This window comes from Thamnophis sirtalis, unplaced genomic scaffold (genome assembly GCF_051295495.1).
Source record: "Thamnophis sirtalis isolate CommonGarterSnake01/CBP01778 unplaced genomic scaffold, rThaSir2_p1.2 scaffold_9, whole genome shotgun sequence".
NCBI classification, from domain to species: Eukaryota; Metazoa; Chordata; class Lepidosauria; order Squamata; family Natricidae; genus Thamnophis; species Thamnophis sirtalis.
Window position 1 is genome coordinate 6124337 of NW_028261389.1, and position 22673 is coordinate 6147009.

The 22673-nt window shown below is 43.4% G+C and overlaps 1 protein-coding gene across 1 annotated transcript; it reads right to left on the reverse strand.

Moving 5' to 3' along the window:
- Nucleotides 1-448: 448 nt before the first annotated feature.
- Nucleotides 449-22478, reverse strand: KIN (Kin17 DNA and RNA binding protein). Its single transcript, XM_087722711.1, has 13 exons — nt 22275-22478; nt 20137-20231; nt 18802-18845; nt 17041-17163; nt 15270-15451; nt 14881-14929; nt 13834-13897; nt 10778-10907; nt 9471-9521; nt 6978-7046; nt 4996-5095; nt 2633-2733; nt 449-1644 (listed from the first exon to the last, which is right to left on the reverse strand). The coding sequence occupies exons 1-13, from the start codon at nt 22386-22388 to the stop codon at nt 1573-1575; spliced, it is 1194 nt and encodes a 397-aa protein (XP_087578837.1). The 5' UTR covers nt 22389-22478; the 3' UTR covers nt 449-1572.
- Nucleotides 22479-22673: the final 195 nt, after the last annotated feature.

Below are 22673 nucleotides of genomic sequence, written 5' to 3' on the forward strand. Positions count from 1 at the left end.
ATAGAGTACTCCTGGGGGCCGGGGGGGTGGGGTGGGGGGCAGATTGAGAAAAAAATGGCCCATTTTTCACTCATTTCTTCCCCAGGTCCCAGGAGCACTCTGGAAGCCTCCTAAAGGCTCTCAATGGCCATTTTGGTGAAGGGGGCGGAATTTCAGGAGGCAAAAAATGCTTTTCGGCCTCTTTTTTTGAGGGAAAAAGGTGCGTCATATACTCCGAAAAATACGGTAGATCAGCTCCAATTTGCTAAAACTTTTTTAACTTTAGGCAAGGTGTGGGCTGTTGACCAGTATCTGATCATCACTCTGCATCTTGGTGTGACTTGAAGATTCTGCGCTCCTGAATTTAATTTGAAGAGCACACCTGTAAATTCGCAACTTCAACGGAGTACAGGTCAACGTTCGAGTTCAGAAGCCAAAGTGTACCTTCCGAAATAAAGCCATGAGCCAATTTAAAGGGGCATCGAAGTCCATTTATTTGGGATGCGCACAATGGTTCGAAAGAAACGCCGCACCGATAAAATAGCTCCCATCTTCTTCTCTGTTCTGTACAAAATTACTATACAATTAAAAAAAGAGAGACCCAAACCATTAACGGATGTTCCTGCAGCTCCCAAGAGCTGCCTCAAGGAAGAGTGAAAGTCCAGATCGAGAAAACTGATTTCCTAAGCAGAGAGCTTATCGTTACCAATTCTCTTAAAATATGTCAACATCGCTAAAAAATTGCCAGGCAAAAATGGCTTCCTGGATGATGTCGAATTCAGAAGGTCCACCTAACTCTGGGACCAGATTTTCTGGGCTGCTCAGAAGAATTCCCCCCCCCCTTTCAAATCTGATACAACGTCCTACCAGGATGTGTGGTAGCCTCTTCTACAGTACAAGGACCGACTGAAAAGATATAGATGAAAAATTGGAACTCTTTGAAGATTCTCTGATTCCATCAGAATCCATGACTCAGATCAGGAACTGGCACGCTTTTCTCCCAAGGCTGGCGCACGACCATCAATGGTCTATTAAGTCTTGATGATTTCGTAAAAATTCGGCTTTTTAAAAAGTTGGCAGGGCGACGGTAGTAGATTATGCTTTTTTGTGGTGGTGGTGGTGGGGATAGTAGACATCCTGCTGCTGGTTAATCCCATCCCAACGGAACGGAAGACTATTTTCGTGTCAGCAGGTGACATGAAGCTAAACTCTGAAGTTACAACATCATGCTTAGCTCTACAGGTAGAAGATAACTCCGACCACAGATGGTTCCAATTTCTGCAGGAAATGTACATTACGGAACGTTCTACGGACCGCAGGGCTATAGATGGCTGATACTGTGCTACAGGGTGAACCAATCTAATCAAGATTCCCAGCAATAAATGAGGAGAAATCTATTAGGAGATTGCCCGTGGTTGATCCAGAAAGGGCTTATAAATAGAGGATCCAATGTACTGTATTTATAGGGCACCCTTCAGAAATCTCGTTCGCTCCTTCAAATTGACAGTTCAACTCTTTGAGTTGAGCGTATACTGGAGTTGTTCATCTGCAGCCATGTCCAGAGATGTTCTTCAGAGATCTCATCAGCTCTTCCTAGTCAACGGAGGCCAACTTGGAAATGTCTTCGTATGGAATACCATCCACCTGACGTCCTTTCAGAGCTCCCTGCAGAGGGAAGTTAAACAAAAGGAAGTTTTAAGGAAGTTTAAGTTTTGGGACGGCAAAAAAATAAACCAGTGGTCATTGTTAGGTAAGCTCCCCGTTGGGAGAGCAAGTGCGTTCAGAGAAGCATTGTGAGAGTTGTGTTGGAGAACACACAAACCAGCATACAGAGACACTGCAGTTTAAGCAGGCTTTTACATTCGTGGAAATAGAGGTATCAAAGTCCATGAAACAGTCCAAGTCATACACGGATAAGACAGTCAGTCATCAACGTCTTTCAGTTAAAGGATAATCCAAATAACATATACATATATATATACATACATATAAATTTTCATTGAATGCTTTAGTCTTTAAAAACAGTAAAGAAGACACAAGAAAAAAAACACAGAACATACATAACAATATACAGTAATTTTACAGCTTTCTTTATCAGCTTTCCTGCTTAGCTTTTATAGTTCTCCCTTCTGGATTGCCTTCCTATTACTTTAACCTTGTCCTATAATGTAGCAAACATAATATTAACACTTATAATCCTATTCAGTATTTATCACCATATATTTGCATTCTCTATTTTCTGTTTTGGCTTCTGATTTCTAGCCATTTGTACATTTCATTCCATACTTTATAGAAGTCCGATTCCTCTCTTTCTTTTAGTTCTATTGTCATTTTATCCATTTCTGCGCATTCGAGTATTTTCCTGATTGTAGTTTCATCTGAGGGTGTATTGATTTTTCCCCCATTTGTGTGAAAGCAATCCTGGCTGCAGTGAGTATGTGTGTATGATTATATATTGAGATTGTTTGTTCATTTTTTTGTCTAGTAGTCCTAATGAGAATGCTTCTGGTTTGAGGAGTAACATTTCAATTGCATTTATCCAAACCCCTTAATTCAATGAATTAATCCATTTTTTTAAATTTCTTGTTGAGGATCTAAAATAAGCCAGGAAAGGATGAGGCTGCCTGTTATACAACTATTAAAAGATACTTACCGATTCAATGAGGACCGTGGCGGAAAAAGACTTCTCGTTGATGCCCAGTAACGTGGCTTCGTTCCCTCGGTAGCCTCCGTTTAAAATCAGCACTTTTTTACCTGTAAGGTGAATAGGGATGAGTCCAACCTACCTCAAACCTGACATCAGTCAAATCTAATCCAGGGCTTTTTCTCCTATGCTTGGCCTAGTTATTAACTGCTTGGGGAGAAATTCCCCTTTTTCTTCCTTTGATCTCAAAACACTGGAGCCAATGTCTAGAACAGTGATGGTGAATCTATGGCACACACAGCTCTCTCTGTGGGCATGGGCACCTTCTTCGTGGGCACCGGAGCGCCAGAAAATGGCCTGAAAACGGCCCCAAAAAAAAACCTCCACCCAAAAAATAGGCTGTTTTCTGGACTGTTTTCATGCTGTTTTGGGGGCCATTTTCTGGCTGGCTTTTGGGGTGTTTTTTGAGCCATTTTTGGCACTCAAAATGGCCCAAAACGGCCTGAAAAAGAGCCCAAAACCAGTCTGAAAAATGACCCAAAACCACACCGTTTGTTGGGTCCCTTTCAGGCTGATTTTGGATTGTTTTTCGGGCCAAAAACGGTCCAAAAAGTGAGCCCAAATGGCCTGAAAATAGCCCAAAAATGGTCAAAAAGCAGGTAAGTCCGCGCCAGCCAGCCAGTCTTTGGGTTTTCGGTGCTCCAACACAGACATATGCAAATGCATGCAGGCGCGTTCCGGTTTGGGCCCTTGGTGCTGAAAACGTTCGCCATCACTGGTCTAGAAGTTGTGAATTATGTCCTTGATTTTATTAATGCGACTATTCTGACCTAAGCTTCCCGAGAAAGTATAAATCATAATCTTAGTCCCCAAAACTCTCTTTTATTTATACGGCTGTGAATTAGGGTCATTCAGAGCCCACAAGGCTTCACAAACAGCCTGTGAAGATTCCGACAGACGTCTGCTTGAGTTGCCACGGTCTTTCAGGGGAATGTTGATAAACACCCACCTTATCTCCCTTGGAAGGCTGCCAGAGACCTCATTGCCAAATGCAGAGCAAGGCCAAACTTATCACAGAGTCAAAACAGAGCTTTAGAGTTTAAACCGACTAGAACGAACAAAAGTTGCTTCCTGCAAAAGCTCATGTCCCATTCGCTCCTCTTTTATGTCTTATGGGAGGGGCCAATCATCTCCAAGCCTTACTCCCGAGTCGACCCTGTTTTCCTAATTGTTCTTGCCTTCTGGCAGCTCTGCGCATGCACACACTGGGAACAGGCTCCAGCTGTTCCTCTGCCTCACTGATGTCAGACTCCGGAGGCAGCAAATAACTACCAGATGGCGTCGGTCCCCTTTCTGCCTCCGACGCAGAGCCCTCATCAGAGCCTTCCCCAGACTCCAGGACTGGCCCATGTTCCTCCCCAACCTCCTCACTGCCCGAATCTGCTGCCAGCTACAGTCTTCTGTATGCCTTTGATATTGGAATGGGATTTGAACTCCCAACCCTGGGAGCAAAACTTACAGGCAATGATGATGTGATGACATACATGGTTTGCTTCATAGGTTTGGGCTAACCCCAGTTTTTTTTTAAAAAAAAAATCTGGTTTAAGTATACTTCCTTTCAGCTAATCTCACACACTTCATAGCAATAGCACTCAAACTTCTATACTGCTTCACAGTGCTTTACAACTGTCTTTAAGACTCAGCCTATGGCCCTCAACAATCTGGGTCCTCATTTTACTGACCTCAGAACGATGGAAGGATGAATCAATCTTGAGCCGGTCAGAATCAAATTGCTGGCAGCCAGCAGAATTACCCTGCAATACCGCAGTCTAACCACTGTGCCACCATGGCTTGCTCATTCTCTCTCTCTCTCTCATCAAAATAGCACTTAGACTTATATACCGCTTCGCAGTACTTTACAACTTTCTCTAAGCAGTTGACAAGAGTCAGCCTGTTGCCCGTAACAATCTGGGTCCTCGTTTTAACGACCTCAGAAGGATGGAAGGCTGAGTCCACCTTGAGCCTGGTGAGATTCGAATTGTATTTTTTTAGAAGTTATATTTAACCCCAATCTCCAAAGGAGAAAGCGAAAGACAGACAGACATTGAAAAGCAGGGCTCCTCTTAATAGCAATAGCAGTTAGACTTATATACCGCTTCATAGGGCTTTCAGCCCTCTCTAAGCGGTTTACAGTGTCAGCATATTGCCCCCAACAACAATCAGGGTCCTCATTTTACCCACCTCGGAAGGATGGAAGGCTGAGTCAACCTTGAGCCGGTGAGATTTGAACAGCCGAACTGCAGACAGCTGAAGTAGCCTGCAGTGCTGCATTTAACCACTGCGTCAAGAATGATCTTGCCAGGAAAACTTACCTGGGGCTGGGATCACCGTCTCCAGATGCGTCTGATCAAGTTTGAGCTTATCTCCAGAATTGGTCAATTTCACAACTGCTGTGTACTTGTCAATTACCTCCTGTAACATCAATTACACATGCATTAAATGGAAGGAAGAATTCATTACTATTATTCTTGAATTGTCAGAAAGAAGTCACGGACTGGATCTGTTGTACAAAGACACGAAACCATAAATTTATTTACACTTCCTGATGCAACAAACAAGCCATATTATGCATTAGCACGTTGTGAGAACCAGGTCATCCTATTTAAGCTATGAAGGTAGTCCTCAACTTACAACCGCAACTGGATGTGGCACTTCTGCTGAGAAGTGATGGGGTGGTTATGTAAGTTGCATTCAATTTAATGACCTTTTGTTGTTGTGTTGCTAAGCAAATCAACATGGTTGTTAAGTGAATCCTGCAGTCGTTATGTGAATCCTGCTTTCCCCCATTGACTTAAGCTTGTTGGAAGCCAATTCGGAAGGTCGAAATGGGGATCACAGGTAGTCCTCGGCTTACAACCACAATTGAGCCCAACATTTCTGTTGTTAAGTGAGATGTTTCTTAAGTGAGTTTTGTCCCATTTACAATCTTTCTTGCCCCGGCTGTTAAGTGAATCACTGCTGTCGTTAAGTTAGTTAACACGGTTGTTAAGTGAATCTGGCTTTCTCATTGACTTTGCTTGTCAGGCAGTCGCAAAAGGGGATCAAATGACCCCGGGGATATTGCGACCGTCATAAGTATGAACCAGTGGCCAAGCATCTGATCACATCATTCTGGGGATGCTGCAAAGGTTCGTAACTGTGAAAAAGCATCCTAAATCACATTTTTCAGCGGTGTTGTAACTTTGGACAGTCACTAAACGGACTGTCGTAAGTCGAGGATAACCTGTAAATACATGCGGATTGCCAAGGGCCCAATTTTTGACCACGTGATGCTGCAAGAGTCATAAGTGCAAGGACTCCTCATAAGCCGAGGACTATCTATAATATTCGTTATTTTGACTTTTCGTGTTGCCTGAATGTTTTGGTTGGCCCGCCGCGGTTAATTGACTAAACCGTCGCACAATCCAAGAACAAGACGGCCCTTCAGCTCTTCTAATCAAGTTATAGAATTTAACCTGTGGGATACTGGTGCTCTTTACATGTCCTGAACTTCAATTCCCAGCATGCTTAACCAGCGGGAACAGTCCATTGGGAAGGGGGAGGGTGTTCTGACCCAGCCTTCGCAGGTAAACCCTTTTTGGTAACAGGATAGGAACAGTTTTCTATTCGCATCAAACTTAATTAGTCCCAACAGACCTGGGTTTAGCCAAGAAATTTGAATTTGCCGGCTGTATACTAAAAAAATATAGTTGTTTGTGACAATCGGACACTCCCAAACCCCTTCTATTTATCTTTCCCAGCCAGGAAAGGGCTGGCTGGCATCTGCTTCTGTCTTTCCCTGAGAGCCGGCTTATTGATTTCCTTTGTTCTCCTCTCCTCTCTATGCATACAAGCATCTGAGATGGGCCCCATCTGTTCCTACCCTTTAGCTCAGGTGCTGAAGACAGCTGCCTCTTCACCTGTGTGAGGACCGAAGGCCCAGGCTCTGTCTCTGATGTCGTTGCCTTATTAGACCTTTCAAAGGCTCCGGGGCCTCCCTCAATCTCCTCCTCGACTCTACAGCTATCTCTGCTGGCAACGGAGGGGCCACAACAGGGCCCCATAAGGGCTCCTGAAGCACCAACGCTGGAGGCTTTTAAGAAGAGATTGGACAACCGATTGTCTGAAATGGTGCAGGGTTTTCCTGCTTGAGCAGGGGGTTGGACTAGAAGACCTCCAAGGTCCCTTCCAACTCTGGTATTCTTCCCATCCTCCCTTGGAATATTTTCATTCACACCTGCTCCGACCACCCTAAGACTTGTCCCGTTCTATGGCTAACATTTTTGGAAGGGCGGATAAAAGGCTCTGCACTCACCTTAACGACGGCTTTTTTTTTATAGTATTTCTCGCCAAGTTTCTTGGTTATGATTTTGACCACAATTTCCTGGAAAAAGAGATCGGGGTTAATGACAGGCAAAAGGAGATCTCACCTGCTTTCTGCGGTTCATTCTTTCTGCAATAAGATAAAAATTGAGTGCAGTGTTAAGGTTTAGACCCGGAAATAAAGTTTGTTCTTGTAAATGGGAAGGAGAAGAGAGTCTCCTATACAAAACCCAAAAGGTCAGAAAAAAAATACATGTTCCTTAATTTTCTAGTTTTCCAAAAGCAGGGATCTTGCTGTTGTTATTGCTGTCAGAACTAATCCTTCCATCCATCCAGCACCCGATGAAGTTTCCTGGATGAGGAGCGAAAGCTTTCAAGGAAAAACTCAAAAGAGTTTTTTTCCTTGAAGAGGTTTCGCCTCTCATCTAAGAAGCTTCATCGGGTTCTGGATAAATGGTTGCCTTTTGAAAAAGCATTTTGGGGATAACCAGGACCTAGATGGCTGAGAATCTCCACAGACATGATTGCTGTGCTGATTCTTCTTTGTCTAAGCATCCTAAATATTATAACTCAAATAATACAGGTACTCCTCCGCTTAACCACCACAACTGGGGGCAGTTTTCCGTTGCTAAGCAACACGGTTGTTGCGTCATCCCGGATTTTTACATACTTTTTTTGGGGGGAGGAGCAGGGCTGTTAAGTGAATCACTGCAGTTGTTAAGAAAAAAAATCATGCGGTCGTTAAATGAACCGGGCTTCCCTCCACTGACTTTTGCTTGTGGGGAAGATCGCAAATGACGATCATGTGACCCTGGGAAACAGTCATAAGTACATGTCAGTTGCCAAGCGCCAAAATTCCGATCACGTACAATAACTGTGAGGATAAAGACTGATTGTTATTGGATAGATAATGATGAATTCAAGGAAATAAGGATTGTTACAAACGAAAGAATATTAATGGTAATTTGAACACAATGTTCAATGACAGCGAAATATTCAGTTATGTTTAATGCAAAACCAGTGATGTTATTCTTAATCTTAAGAATTGATGCACAAAAACTTGCAACCAAACGAAATGCTTGATGAAAGTTTTGTTTTGTATGTGTTTTTTTATATATATATATATATATATATATATATATATATATATATATATATATATATATATATATATATATATATATATATATATATATATATATATATGTCTGTGTGTGTGTGTGTGTGTGTTGTATTTGTGCTGATAAATAAATAAAGGGAGACTAGTATAGATCTATTTCAAGCTATTTAGCTCTCATCAGCTAGCCATACCCTTACTGGGATTCAAACCTGGGCTGTATTACATATTAGGCAGATGTGTTAACCACTAAGCCACAAGGTTCTCCTCCTTTATCAGCTGAGCCAGGGAAATAGGTATGTATTTAGTGTCACAACCCCTGGTATGCCCAAATATGGGAGGAAGCAGACTGCTTCCTTTCTCTGTCTATCGGCTCGTCACAAGAGACCATCCAGACAGAAACCCAATATTTTTATTGTTGCCTTTGTTACATTTGTGTTGCACATTTGTGTTTTTATATATATATATATATATATATATATATATATATATATATATATATATATATATATATATATATATATATATATATATATATATATATATATATATGTTTTTTTATTTGTGCTGATAAATAAATAAAGGAAGACTAGTATAGATCTATTTCAAGCTATTTAGCTCTCATCAGCTAGCCATATCCTTACTGGGATTCGAACCTGTGCTCTATTGCCTTCCCAGGCAGGGAGTTAACCATTTGAGCTACAGAGAACGACTCCTTTTATCAGCCAGCCAGGGTGGGAGGTATATATATATATATATAGTTTTATATATATATATATATATATATATATATATATATATATATATATATATATATATATATATATATATATATATATATATATATATATATATATATATATATATATATATATATATATATATATATATATATATATATATATATATATATATATATATATATATATATATATATATATATATATATATATATATATATATATATATATATATATATATATATATATATATATATATATATATATATATATATATATATATATATATATATATATATATATATATATATATATATATATATATATATATAAAACTGTGAGGATACCATGATGGTTGTAAGTGTGAGGACTGGTTGTAAGTCACTTTTCTCATGGCCGTTTTACTGAACGGTCACTAAACAAATGGTCATAAGTCAAAGTCTACCCGTAGTATGCCAGCTAAACAGAAACCTGATAGAGATAAATCGAAACTGAGGGAAAACACCCTTCTATCTGAACATGAGAGAAGATAGCACTATAAACGTTACAGGGGATACGTAAAAAATCTACCCACTTACTCCCAGAAACTGCATTATGACAGATTCTGGACAATCGCTTGGATACTTACAGGTTGCAACCAGTAGTCCGTTCGGGCAGACTTTTTCTTCTCTTCTTCAAACTAGGAGAAATTTAAAAAAAAAAAACCACACGTATTAGTTCAATTCAGCCTTGCGGGTAAGATCAACTAGAGTTAATATCCGGAAGATATCCTACCATACTAAAAACTTTTAAATAATGAATTTTGTGGCTTCCAGAAAAATCAGAAGTAACGGGAACATTGAGATTATATTTTTAATGATAGGTAATGCATGCTAGCCGTTCCTGACTCTAGGGGGCGGTGCTCATCTCTGTTTCAAAGCCAAAGAGCCATCGCTCTCCGAAGACGTCTCCCTGGTCATGTGGCTGGCATAACTCAACGCCGAAGACGCATGGAACGCTGTTACCTTCCCACCAACGGTCGTTCCTATTTTTCTACTTGCGTTTTTTACGTGCTTTCAAAAAGCTAGGTCGGTAGCAGCTGGGACAAGTCATGGGAGCTCACTCCGTTATGTGGCGCTAGGGATTCGAACCGCCAAACTAAGAAAATGGCAAAAATAAAGTCGATCGCTAGTAAATCGTTCACTTGTCTACATTGGTTGAATCTCACTTTGAATCTTACATCCCACCTGGGCATCCTTTTGAAGGATGATTCATACTTAAGACCGTTGCTATGTCCCAAGGTCACGTGATCCCTTTTTGCAACCTTCTGACAAGCAAAGTAAGAATGCCACAATCTAGTTACGGTAATACGAGGATCTCTCTATATATACATAATTTTGTATTTATTTATCTTGTCATGTTTAGGCAGTGTATATTGGGGGGGGGGTGACTCTTTGAGAGCTGCATGCAATGAAATTTCATTTTAATGTTGATGATGTTCATTTTTTCATTTTAATGTTGCTGATTAGTGTTCATTCAAAGTGACAATAAAGTGATTATTCTATTCTATCATTAAGAACAAGGGACGCGTGGCTCAGTGACTAAGAGGCTGAGCTTGTTGATCAAAAAGGTTGGCAGTTTGGCGGTTCGAATCCCTAGCGCCACATAACAGAGTGAGCTCCCATGACTGGAACGTCTGGAAGAAAACAACCAAGCTCAGAGAGCACCAAGGACCTCCACAGTCCTCCTGTCCTCCTCTTCTCCACAAACCCCATTCTCATCTCGCGCTGATGGTGTTACCTAGCTGGGTCATGAAACGTCTGGAAGAAAACGACCAAGCTCAGGGAGCACCAAGGACCCCACAGATGTTCTCTGGTTATCTCCCATCCCCGCCCATTGTCCCTGCTCGTAATAATCACCAAGCAGAATGTATCAGTAACTGGATGTCCACCACACCTCTATGATCTCATCAAGGGCAGATTTCTTCTTCTTCTTCTCCTTAATTTGCTTTGACGTCAGAGGGGTTTCTTTCCGCTTAAGGGGGAGCAGCGTTCCTGACGGCTTCAGCACGGTGGGGCCAAGCAAGCTGGAGAAAACAGACCTGGATTAATAGTTGCGGGGAGCCTGTCCAGATGTGAAGCGTGGCACGACATAACCGCGAACGTCAAAAGCGCGCCGACAAAACCGCGGCGCTAAAACCGCGATGTCAAAACCGTGCCGACAACAGCGCGTCGACAACAGCGTGCCGACAGAAGCGCGATTTAAGTTAAGGTAAGGTTTAGGGTTAGGTTTAGGGTTAGGTTTAGGGTTAGGTTTAGGGTTATTTTTAGGGTTATGATACAGTGCGCTTCTGTCGGCGTGCTGTTGTCGGCGCACTTCAGCGCTCATTCGTCTCCACGGTTTTGACGGTGTGGTTTTGTCACCGCGCTTTAGTCACACACGCTTTTCTCGTACGCACATTTGTGGTGGAACCGATGTGAAGATGTGACTTTCCTTAGTCTCCCCCCCCCCCCCAAATAGGTGCCTTTTTACAAGAGGCAACTGGTTTTTCATCCAAGAAGCTTCTTCAGCTCTGACTGGATGGTGGGAATGGAAAGATTGATACTCCTTGCAGAACAGCTGGTCATTTGCATCCTTTTAGAGGGTCCTTGAAGCACTTGGAGGTTTATCTCTGTCCTCAGGGTCACCTGAGTGGTGCAAATGGTTCCTGTAGTCTGCAATTTTTTCCCTCTGGAAATCCATTCATATGCCCATGCCATTCCAAGGGTGTCCAGCCCAAAATAAATGGAGGTTCTCAGTCATCCAAGAAGCTTGTCCCAAAAGTGCTTTTTCAGGAGGCAACTGGACTTTCTTTTTTTTTTTCTTTTGAAGACGTTTCACTTCTCATCCGAGAAGCTTTGTCAGTTCTGACTGAAGGGTGGCAGAGGGATGAATAAACCTGCAAACGGCCTCAACTGGGTGGCAAATGGGTGTGGGGCCTTCTTGGAAGTGTCAATTTATGTCAAGAGAGGCCATCTATGTCAAAATTGAGCAGCCCTCCCTCAACAGAGGGGGAGGGATACAACGTCATCTATCTCCAGTCCCTTCAACCGTTCTGAGAAGGCTTTACACCTATTTGCACCACTCAGGTGACCCTGAGGACTGAGATAAACCTCCAAGTGGCTTCAAGGACCCTCTAAAAGGATGCAAATGACCGGCTGCTTGCAAAAAAATATAAATCCTTCCATTCCCCACCATCCAGTCAGAGCTGAAGAAGCTCCTTGGATGAATCTCCCCCCAACACAGCTCTCCAAAAAGTTTAGAAATCTGGCCCCAAATTGCTGGAAGTGTAAAAAACAACACCAGGCACTGAGGCCAAAAGATATTGGAAAATGATTCAATCATAGTTGGAACAAATGGTGGGAGACCAAATTTTGTTTAAACCAGAAATTTTTCTCCTAGGCATAATACCGGAGGGGTTTAAGAAAAATGTACTCTATCTAATTATACATGTACTAACTGCGGCGCGCATAACTTTTGCGCAGTATTGGGAAAAAGAAAATACACCCTCAGAGCTAGATATAATCAGAAAAGTGTTGGCCTGTGCGGAAGCAGATAGGCTCCCTCTTGAACTTAAAAATAAAGGGGAATCAGAATATTTTGAAGTCTGGAACAGATTTTATGACTGGTATAAGACAAGGTGACAAGACTGGAAAAAACCGTATATATTGTGATTGGACAGAAGGATAGATAATGCACTAAGTAGGCTAATTGTTAATGGTTGAGACTAATTGTGTATAATGTGAATGTATGGTCACTTCAACTCTGTGGTACTGCATTGTTTTAAATGTAAAAATTATATATTATATATAATTATATTATATTATATTATATTATATTATATTATATTATATTATATTATATTATATTATATTATAATTTTGTCCTCCCAGAGTAAGATGATAGACAGAAAAGGGAAGCAGTATGATCCATCCCATATTTGGGCATACCAGGGGTTGTGACACAATACATACCTATTTCCCTGGCTTAGCTGATAAAGGAGGAGAACCTGTGACTTAGTGGCTAATATAACTGCCTAATATGTAATACAGCCCAGGTTTGATTCCCAGCAGGGGTATGGCTAGCTGATGAGAACTAAATAGCTTGAAATAGATCTATACTAGTCTCCCTTTATTTATCAGCACAAATGCAACACACACAGATATACATACACACACACAAACACATAGACACACAAACATACAAACATACACACACACACACACACACACACACACACACACACAAAGCTCCTTGGATGAGAAGTGAAATGTCTGCAAAAGAAAAACCCAAAAAGCACCTTTGGAACAACCATGACCTGGATCACTGGGAATCTCCATAGAGACTTACCATATTTTTGGACTATAAGACGCACCAGTGTATAAGACGCACCAAGATTTCGAAAAGTTTTTTTTTTAAAAAAAAGTTTTGTCTTCCCGGGCACTGAGGAGCACTCTGCAGGCTTCAGCAGGGCTGGGGGTGAAAAATGGGGGCATTTTTGCCTCCCCCCAGCCCTGCTGAAGCCTGCAGAGTGGTTCTGGGGGATGGAGGAAAGCAGAAACACCCCCCTTTTGGTTAAAAACGGCCCACTTTTCACAAAAATGGGATGCGGGAGAGTGTTTCGGGTGGCCAAAAATGGCTGTATTCGGTCTATAAGATGCATTCCATGCTCTCTTTTTGGGGAGAGGGGGGAAGGTGAGCCTTATAGTCTGAAAAATACGGTAGTCCTCTAGTATGGAAAATGGCTTAAGACTTCCTTCTTGAGTCAAAGGATAACATGAACGCAGAGAGCTGGAGCTGGGTTGGATTCAGATGAGAGTCAATTGCTCTCCTTACCCAGTTCTTGGGGAAGGGAGAAGGAGACAAGAAATTTCCAGAAGCCGCGCACCAGCCCTTTGAGGGTTTTTACAGGTAGTCCTCAATTTACGACAATTCGTTTAGTGAATGACGTTACAATCAACCATAATACTTGCCTGCTTTTGGGTTGTTGTGCTGAAGCAGCTGATGTGCACGCGCCTTTGTTCAAATTGAAGATCACTAAAAGAGGGGGGGGAAAAAACAAATATCGTATTTTTCGGAGTATAAGATGCACCAAGGTTTTGAAAAGGCAAGTTAAAAAAAAAGTTTTTGCACTCTGCAAACCTCCCCCAAACCACCCGTTTTTTGTGAAAACGGGCACAATTTTTTTCTCAAAAAAAGGGCACGGATAGCCTTTAGGAGGCTGGTAGAGTGCTCCTGGGGGATAGCTGCTCCCCCAAAATGAGCAAAAAACAGCCCGTTTTTCGCAAAAAATTTTTTTCCTGGAGGCAAAAAAATTTCTGTATTCAGTGTATAAGACGCACTCAGATTTTCAGCCTCTTTTTTAAGGGAAAGGGGTGCGTCTTATACTCCGAAAAATACGGTAGATCACTCCTTTCTTTTGTACCACATATGGGGTTTGTGGGCGGAGTGTGGTGCGGTGGCCTAGAGGTGGAGCTCTTGCCTCCCAATTAGAAGGCTGTGAGTTCGATCCTAGGTAAGAGGCAGATATTTCTCTTTCTGGCCACAATGAGAACAAATCTGCTGAACAAAACTCCGCATTGGCGACAGGAAGGGCATCTGGCCATTAAAACTCTCTGCCTGCTCCATTCCTTTACCCAGACTCCACGCTGTAAGGGATTATGGGCTCGTTAAAAGAGGATGATGGGGTTTGCGGGCACAGAGAAACAAGGAAAAGGAGGAATGTGGGGCCCCTGGTGCTCTGTGAGCTGGGTTGTTTTCTGGCTGACATTCCATGACCCAACTAGGTAACATCATCAGTGCTAGATGGGATAGTGTGCCTTTTGGATTATAGCCCATCCCGCCCTTACGTTGCCACTTGACGTCGCCATTCCTGTCTCACACAGGATTGGGATAAATTGATACGGGTTATCAGCTAGTTAACGTAATAATTTTGGGGTCCTGTTTTAGGACCTGAATGATCAAGTCTCCATGAATCTTAGACCGCGAACCTTATCGATTTCCCACTTGTAATAATTTACCTTTTTCTTCCTCATTTTCTCTGTTTAGTTCAGTAAAGACTGGCTCTTCCTGCAGTGACAAAAAAGAACCGTCTAAGGATTGTGGAGCCAACAGGAAAGCACAGACGTCATATCACAAAGTTGGCTTTGTCGCAACCAACAAGAAATTAATAAAAGTTTGAAAGGCCAAACGCTCTTGGGAATAAATCTAGAGGTCGAGGGGCGGTCGAGGGTCTGAATTATAGCAGGAAAAACACACACATACTCTCAACACTGGAGGTTTTTAAGAAGATGTTGGATAACCATTTGTCTGAAGTGGTGTAAGGCTTCTTGACTAGGCAAAAATACGGTATGCGAAATTTCCAAACAAGGCTCTGAGAATCTCAAGATGGCCGTCCCTCTGGGCTCACCTGATCTTTTCCCTCCAAGCCCCTCCTGACTTGCTGTTCGATGAATCTGGCCGTTTTCTCTTCATCGTCCAAGTCCTGTTTTTTCTTCTTCTCCTGTTCCTGCTGCCGACGGATGGTCTCAGGGTCTCGGTCAATGTACTGGATGTACCAGCCTTTGGGGGTTTCATCCACCTTGCAAAGGCCTTAAGAGAAGCATAGCACCATGGTTAAAACCTCCATTCCCTGGAGCAGTGGTTCCCAAACTTGGCAACTTTAAGACTTGTGGACTTCAACTCCCAGAATTCTCCAGCCAGCTTGGAGGAATAAAGAGGGAAGCTACAGAATTATACTCCCCATGTATAAACAGTCTTTACTGCGCCGAGGTGGCGCAGTGGTTAGAGTGCAGTACTGCAGGCCACTTCAGCTGACTGCTATCTGCAGTTCGGCGGTTCAAATCTCACCGGCTCAAGGTTGACTCAGCCTTCCATCCTTCCGAGGTGGGTGAAATGAGGACCCAGACTGTGGGAGCGATATGCTGACTCTGTAAAACCGCTTAGAGAGGGCTGAAAGCCCTATGAAGCGGTATATAAATCTAACTGCTATTGCTATTTACTCCCGATAAGACTGTAGCAAATAAATATTATACAAAATGACTCAAATGTAGTGAAGACTGTTATACATAGAATATATAGAACATTATATATAGAATGAAAAAATGTATGAAATAACATAAATGGACACACACATATATAAAGTTATAAAAGATTTGTATAGATAAAAGAATCACAACAGATATGTAAAACAATGTAATGTGCTGCAAAGATGTGAAGTTTGTACAAACAAAAGAAAAAGTTGGGGAAAAAAAAGAATTATACTCCCCAAAATTGGAAGCCCCCCCCCCCCCTTGTAAGAATATCCACCGATTAATGGAAGATCCTGATGAGGAAAGAGACTCAAGTCATGTGGGCTGCTTGGCAATGGCTTACCACCCCCGTTTCTCAACCTTGGGAACTTAAAAGACTTCAATTCCCAGAATCCCCCAGCCATCATTGGGGATGTTTTTTTTCACAGGCACTCTGGCCTACAGGCTTGAACTCTAGATAGGCTCCTCTAGCAGAGTGCTAAGAAGGCCTCATTCCACTTTGCTTCCCAACTGTCTATTGCAGGAGTTCCCAACTGGGGGTGCAAGACGATATTCCGGTGTGTGTGTGTGTGTGTGTGTGTGTGTGAGAGAGAGAGAGAGAGAGAGGGGGGGGGAGGGAAAAAACCTGGGTTTAGAAGTTTCAGAATTACAGTGTGTGTGCATAATTATGGACATATAATTATTTACTTCTGTAAGGGGTATAAGACTATAGCAGTGCTCCAATATATTCAGGGGCTGCCACAAAGAAGAGGGAGTGAAACTATTCTCCAAAGCACCGGAGGGCAGGACAAGCAGCAATGGATGGAAACTAATCAAGGAGAGAAGCAACTTAGAACTGAGGAAAGCGGGGGGGAGCGCATTCCACACACAGTTTCAGCCAGAGTCAGAGCTCAGATTACTACAGCAGGCTTGTAAGGAGTGCACCTCGTTGGAGAATGTGATTTATGACACAGACTGAGGGGAGGGAAGAAACATGGGCAAAGTTCAGCCATAATTTAAATGAGGTCAGATCTGACTGCAATGGGGTATTGCCAAAATGGTGTTCCTAATAAATGACTGGATTTCTTTTGAAACTCGGCTCGATACTCATGAATTAATTAGGGCATCTTTCGGAAACCTGACAGGGTCCATGCAAGGAGAGCTTTTTACCTTCTCTCCCCAGCCACTTCGTAAAATCCGTCAGAGTCTCCCACTGCGTAGCATTCATATGGACGTGTTCCCGATGGCTGATATATTCATTATATACGATATTGTTGTGGACTCTCTTTGTTCCTGGGAAAAGAAGGGGGGGGGGAAACAACATCTTAATTAGAAGCAGAAGGTAAAGGCTTCCCTCGCATATACGTGCTGGTCGTTCCTGACTCTAGGGGGCGGTGCTCATCTCCGTTTCAAAGCCGAAGAGCCAGCACTGTCCGAAGACGCCTCCGTGGTCATGTGGTCGGCATGACTCAACGCCGAAGGCGCATAGAATGCTGTTACCTTCCCACCAAAGGTGGTTCCTATTTTTTCTACTTGCATCTTTTACATACTTTCGAACTGCTAGGCTGGCAGAAGCTGGGACAAGTAACGGGAGCTCACTCCATTATGCGGCGCTAGGGATTCGAACCGCCAACCTTTCTGATCGACAAGCTCAGCACCTTAGCCACTGAGCCACCGCATCCCACAATTAGAAGCATGGAGGTAGCTAAAACATTTCCATGTGCCATTTTATCGTAGCTGCTCCACTGTGGAACAGCATCTTCCCAAAAATTGGCCTGGTGCCTCCCCTACAATTGTTTTAGAAGTTTTTAAAAGGTGGCTCTGCTTCCAGGCCCAGAATTCGGATCGATGTCCATGCTGGGAGTTTTTTCTGCTGGGCTGGGATATGTTTAATTGTTTTCCTCTTCTGGATGTACATGGTTTTTACTATTTCAGGGTTTGTTTGTTTTTATTCCAAGCCATTCAGTGTTTAAGGAGATTCTCAGTCATCCAGGTCAGCGGTCAGAACCGGTGGCCCCGTAAGAAAATTTTGGTACTTTGCAGAAAAATAATTTGCATTTTTATATTGCGCTAAATACTATTTATCTTTTTTTAAAAAAAATCATATTAATGGTGCGTGGGATTTAAAATTAAGAATTTAAGTGGTCCCTGAGGTGTCCGAAAGGTTGGTGATCCCTGATCCATATCACGGTTGTCCCAAAGGTGCTTTTTCAAGAGGCAACTCTCTCAGAGTTGAAGAAGCTTCTTGGATGAGAAGCGAAACATCCTCAAAGAAAAACCAGATAGTCCAGTTGCCTCTTGAAAAAAAAAGCACCTTTGGGACTGGAAGAACTCAGAAGAAGCCACTCAGTTTGTTTTGTTTGGTGGCGCAGTGATTAAAGTGCAGCATTGCAGGCAAACTCTGCCCACAGCCAGGAGTTCGATCCTGATGAAGCTTAAGGTCGACTCGGATCTTCCCTCCTTCCGAGGTCAGTAAAATGAGGACCTGGATTGTTCTGGGCAATATGCAAACAAGGCTTCTACATTGTAAACTGCCCAGCAAGTGCTGTAAAAAGTGATAGGGCCAGTAGTGGATTCCTACCCATTTGGCCGAACCGGTAGTGGTTCGGCAGACTGAGTCACTGGAACCGGCAGCGACCCAGGCCTGCCACGCCCTCAAACTGGTTCTCTGGGCGATGCCACAGGTGCTGCCATCTTGTTTTTGGGTTCTGCGCATACGCAGAGCAATTTTTATTGTACTGTGCATGTACGCACAGCGCGCATCAAGGGCGCAAAGCGCAAGTGTTCCTATGCGCGCCCATGCGCAAACCAGCAGTAGTGGCTGCCGGAACCCACCCTTGGAGAAGGAGGGGGGGGGGGTTGGTATATGAACCTAAATGCCACTGCTAGTCTCCAAATCTAATACGAAGAAAACCAACAAATGAAATTTACCGAATCTTCTCCGGAGAAGTTCTAGGAAATCATTCCGGAATTCCCTAAGAAGAATATGAAAGAGAGTGTTACTGTCAGCCTTATTAGGTAAACCAGACATAAAACATGAACAAATGAAATAATTATTATAATAGCAATAGCAGTTAGACTTATATACCGCTTCATAGGGCTTTCAGCCCTCTCTAAGCGGTTTACAGAGTCAGCATATCGCCCCCACAGTCTGGGTCCTCATTTCACCCACCTCGGAAGGATGGAAGGATGAGCCAACCTTGAGCCGGTGAGATTAGAACCGCTGAACTGCAGATAACAGTCAGCTGAAGTGGCCTGCAGTACTGCACCCTAACCACTGCGCCACCTCGGCTCTTATAAGATTAAGTCACAAAATCTTGGGAGTCTGAAATGCAGCATAATTCTCCCCTCCCCACCCAGCTCCTTAGGAAACTAGGGAGGGTCTCTTCTGCGCCTCTTTCTCCATCCTTGATGCCACAATATAGGTGAAAGCTTAATATTCTGGTCCCGAATTGGAGGATAATTTGATGGACAATGAATCAGTTTTGAGAGCCTAAGCTTGATTTAAAACAACAACCCCCTCCCACCCCTACACTAAAAAAAATCTACAATTTATCTGGAGAAATCACCACAAGTGTGTGAGGCACTTCTCAGCTGTCTTATATTTCCAAATTAATATACTGCAGCCCAGAGGTGGATTCCTGCCAGTTCGCACCTATTCGGTAGAACCGGTTCGTCAAATCTACCGAACCGGTTAGAAGAGGTTCCACCAGTGGACCCGGAAAGCAGGCCACACCTACAGAAGAGGTTCCAAAAACTGTTGAAACCCACCACTGCTAAAGGGTTAGGGGTGCAAGGATCTTGTAACTTGACAGCTTTAAGACTTGCATGCTTCAATGCCAGAGTTCCTGAGCCAACGTGACTGGAGGAGGAATTCTGGGAGTTGAAGTCCACAAGTCTTAAAGCTGTCAGGTTTGAAGACCCCCTAGTTTTTTTTTCTAAAGGGTTAGGGGTGCAAGGGTCTTGTAACTTGACAGCTTTAAGACTTGCGTGCTTCAATGCCAGAGTTTCTGAATAGCTACTAATAGCTATAGCTTAGGCTATAGACCTAAGTACTAATTCATAATTTCATATCTGGTCACATGGGCGGCAAGCCACTCCCATCCAGTCACATGGGCAGCAAGCCACTCCCACAAAGGAGGCCACACCCACAGAGTAGGTTCAAACAATTTTTGAAACCCACCACTGCTGCAGCCTTGATGTTGCACAAATTTCAGCGGAAGCAGACGGTAAAACGCAAGGCCAGGTTATAGGCCAAACACTCACTCTGAAAAATAATCCATGAATTGCTGAGGGTTTTCGGATGCCAGAAGTAGTTGTCGCTGGTGGGATTCGGACATGCAATGACATTTAAAGCCATTCTGGAAAAAAACAAGGCAAGAACCACCAAAATAAAGTCAAACTTCCCCAGGAAAACTCAAACAAGTATCATCAGTAGCTAAAGCATTTTTTTTAATGGAGACAAAATAATGAAGAAACAAGGTGACAGCTTGTAAAGAACCATCAAAAGAAGAAGATATTTACCCCCAAACATGGCAGCAATCCTAGATACATCCCAAGTACCAACCTTTAACAATGGCCAGATATTAGATTTGGCTGCTTGATGAAAGTCAACTAAGCTAAAAAAATAAATAAGCCAACCTTATTTAAATTCAATCCACCATTCGTCCTTATTCCTGTAACACATTTAGCTTTGTCAGCCTAAAAATCTAATATCAGTGTTCTGCCAACAAACTAAATTAAGTGTCTTGTGTCCCAGAATGTGGTACCAAAGCTGTACCGTGAACCTGGGTTTACTGATGAGTGAATTGCAGAATTCCAGAAAATGAATGAATTCAGACGTGTCTTGTCCTCTTTCATAGGTTGATTTATCATTGGTCATAGACTGATGGGGAGACTTTGGTCTAACACCGTCTCTTTCAAACTTGACCACTTTAAAATGGGTGGACTTCAACTCCCAGAATTTCCCAGGGAGCATGGCTTCCTCAGCAGGATGATTCTGGGAATTGAAGTCCACTCATCTTAAAGTTTGAATAAACAGTGGTTTAATACAGGACCAGAGGTGGGTTTCAACCGGTTCGCGGCGGTCCCCGCGAACCGGTTGGTCGGCGAACCCGGAAGTAAGTAACTTCCGGGAACGGCGAAGGGCCCACCCGCCCGCCCTCCTTACCGGTCTTTGAAGGCTTCTGCGCTTCCACGCAGGCGCATGGCACATACAGCGCCTGCGCGATTCTCCGCGAGCAGCTGGATGGCACATACAGCGCCTGTGCGAGTCTCCGCGAACAGCTGGAGCATCACGCAGGCGCTAAGACGCATGCGTGAACTGCGCTCGTGCACGAGGACGCCGCCGGCCCCCTTCCAAACGAACCGGTTGGAACGGGATTAGCAACCCACCCCTGTACAGGACTAATGAAAAGGACTCCAGTCACACAGAAGGCTGGCTAAGAACGCAAGAAGTCATATTAATGTACATTGTCCAAGTCTCAGGTGAAAAACCACAGTGATGAAAGCTGAAAAACACAAGGGTTTTAAGAAGAGACTGGACAGCTCCTTGTCTGAAATGGTACAAGGGTTGGGCTAGAAGACCTCCAAGATCCCTTCATGTTGTATTGCATTATTTGTATTTGTATTGTACTGTATTCTCACATTACGTTGTCCAAGACTCAGAGATGAAGAACTATAGTGACAAAACCTGGAAAATGCAAGCGGCTCCATCACTGGAGGGTTTTAAGAAGAGACAACCCCTTGTCTGAGATGATGTAAGGGTTGGGCTGGAAGACCTCCACGATCCCTTTGTGTTGTGATGTAATCTACTCTACTCTAAAGAAGAGCAACAAAGATGATTAAAGGCCTACAGGCTAAAACATATGAGGAATGGTTGCAGGAACTGGGTATGTCTAGTTTAATGAAAAGAAGGACTAGGGGAGACATGATAGCAGCGTTCCAATATCTCAGGGGTTGCCACAAAGAAGAGGGAGTCAAGCTATTCTCCAAAGCACCTGAGGGCAGGACAAGAAGCAATGGGTGGAAACTAATCAAGGAGAGAAGCAATTTCCCGACAGTTTAGAACAATGAATCAGTGGGACAATTTCCCTCCAGAAATTGTGAATTCTCCAACACTGGAGGTTTTTAAGAACAGAGTGGATAGTCCCTTATCTGAAATGACATAGGGACTCCTTCTTGAGCTTGACCAAGAGGGTTGGACTAGATGACCTCCAAGGTCCCTTCCAGCTCTATTCTGATTCAAACTTCACGGTGGACCAAAAATCACCCTAAGACAGGCGAAGAGCCAACCTAAATCCGAGAGAGATCCGTGGCTGAGGACGGAAAAGGCCGCCCGAGTCCAGGACTTCTTCTACTGCGCCCAGATACACTGCCCCTGTCCCTGGAGGCTCGCTCTCTACCTCGTCCCGGCACTGCTTCTGGCACATCTGGCAATACCAGCGCAGCTTCTGCAGCCCCTTCGACTTGATGCGGTTGGCGATGGCCTTGGGGCTCAAGAAGTCCGTCTTCCCCATGGCGAAGGACGCGGAGGAGCGGCGGCACACCGAACCCGGCGACGGAGACCCTCGCTTCCGGACTCTTGGAGGCGGCGGAAGTGATGACCGGAAACGGAAGTGACATTGCAGGAAATCGTCACGGTTGACTTTAAGGAGGGCTTTCGCGCCGCTCTCGTTCTCCCAGTGAATGAACAGGGAATCACGGAAATGATACTTCTGTGCTGTAGTAGAGTCTTTCCCGGCCGCTAAAATCTTAATTAAAATTTTAAAGTATCTATGTTTACTATATCTATGCATCAACCA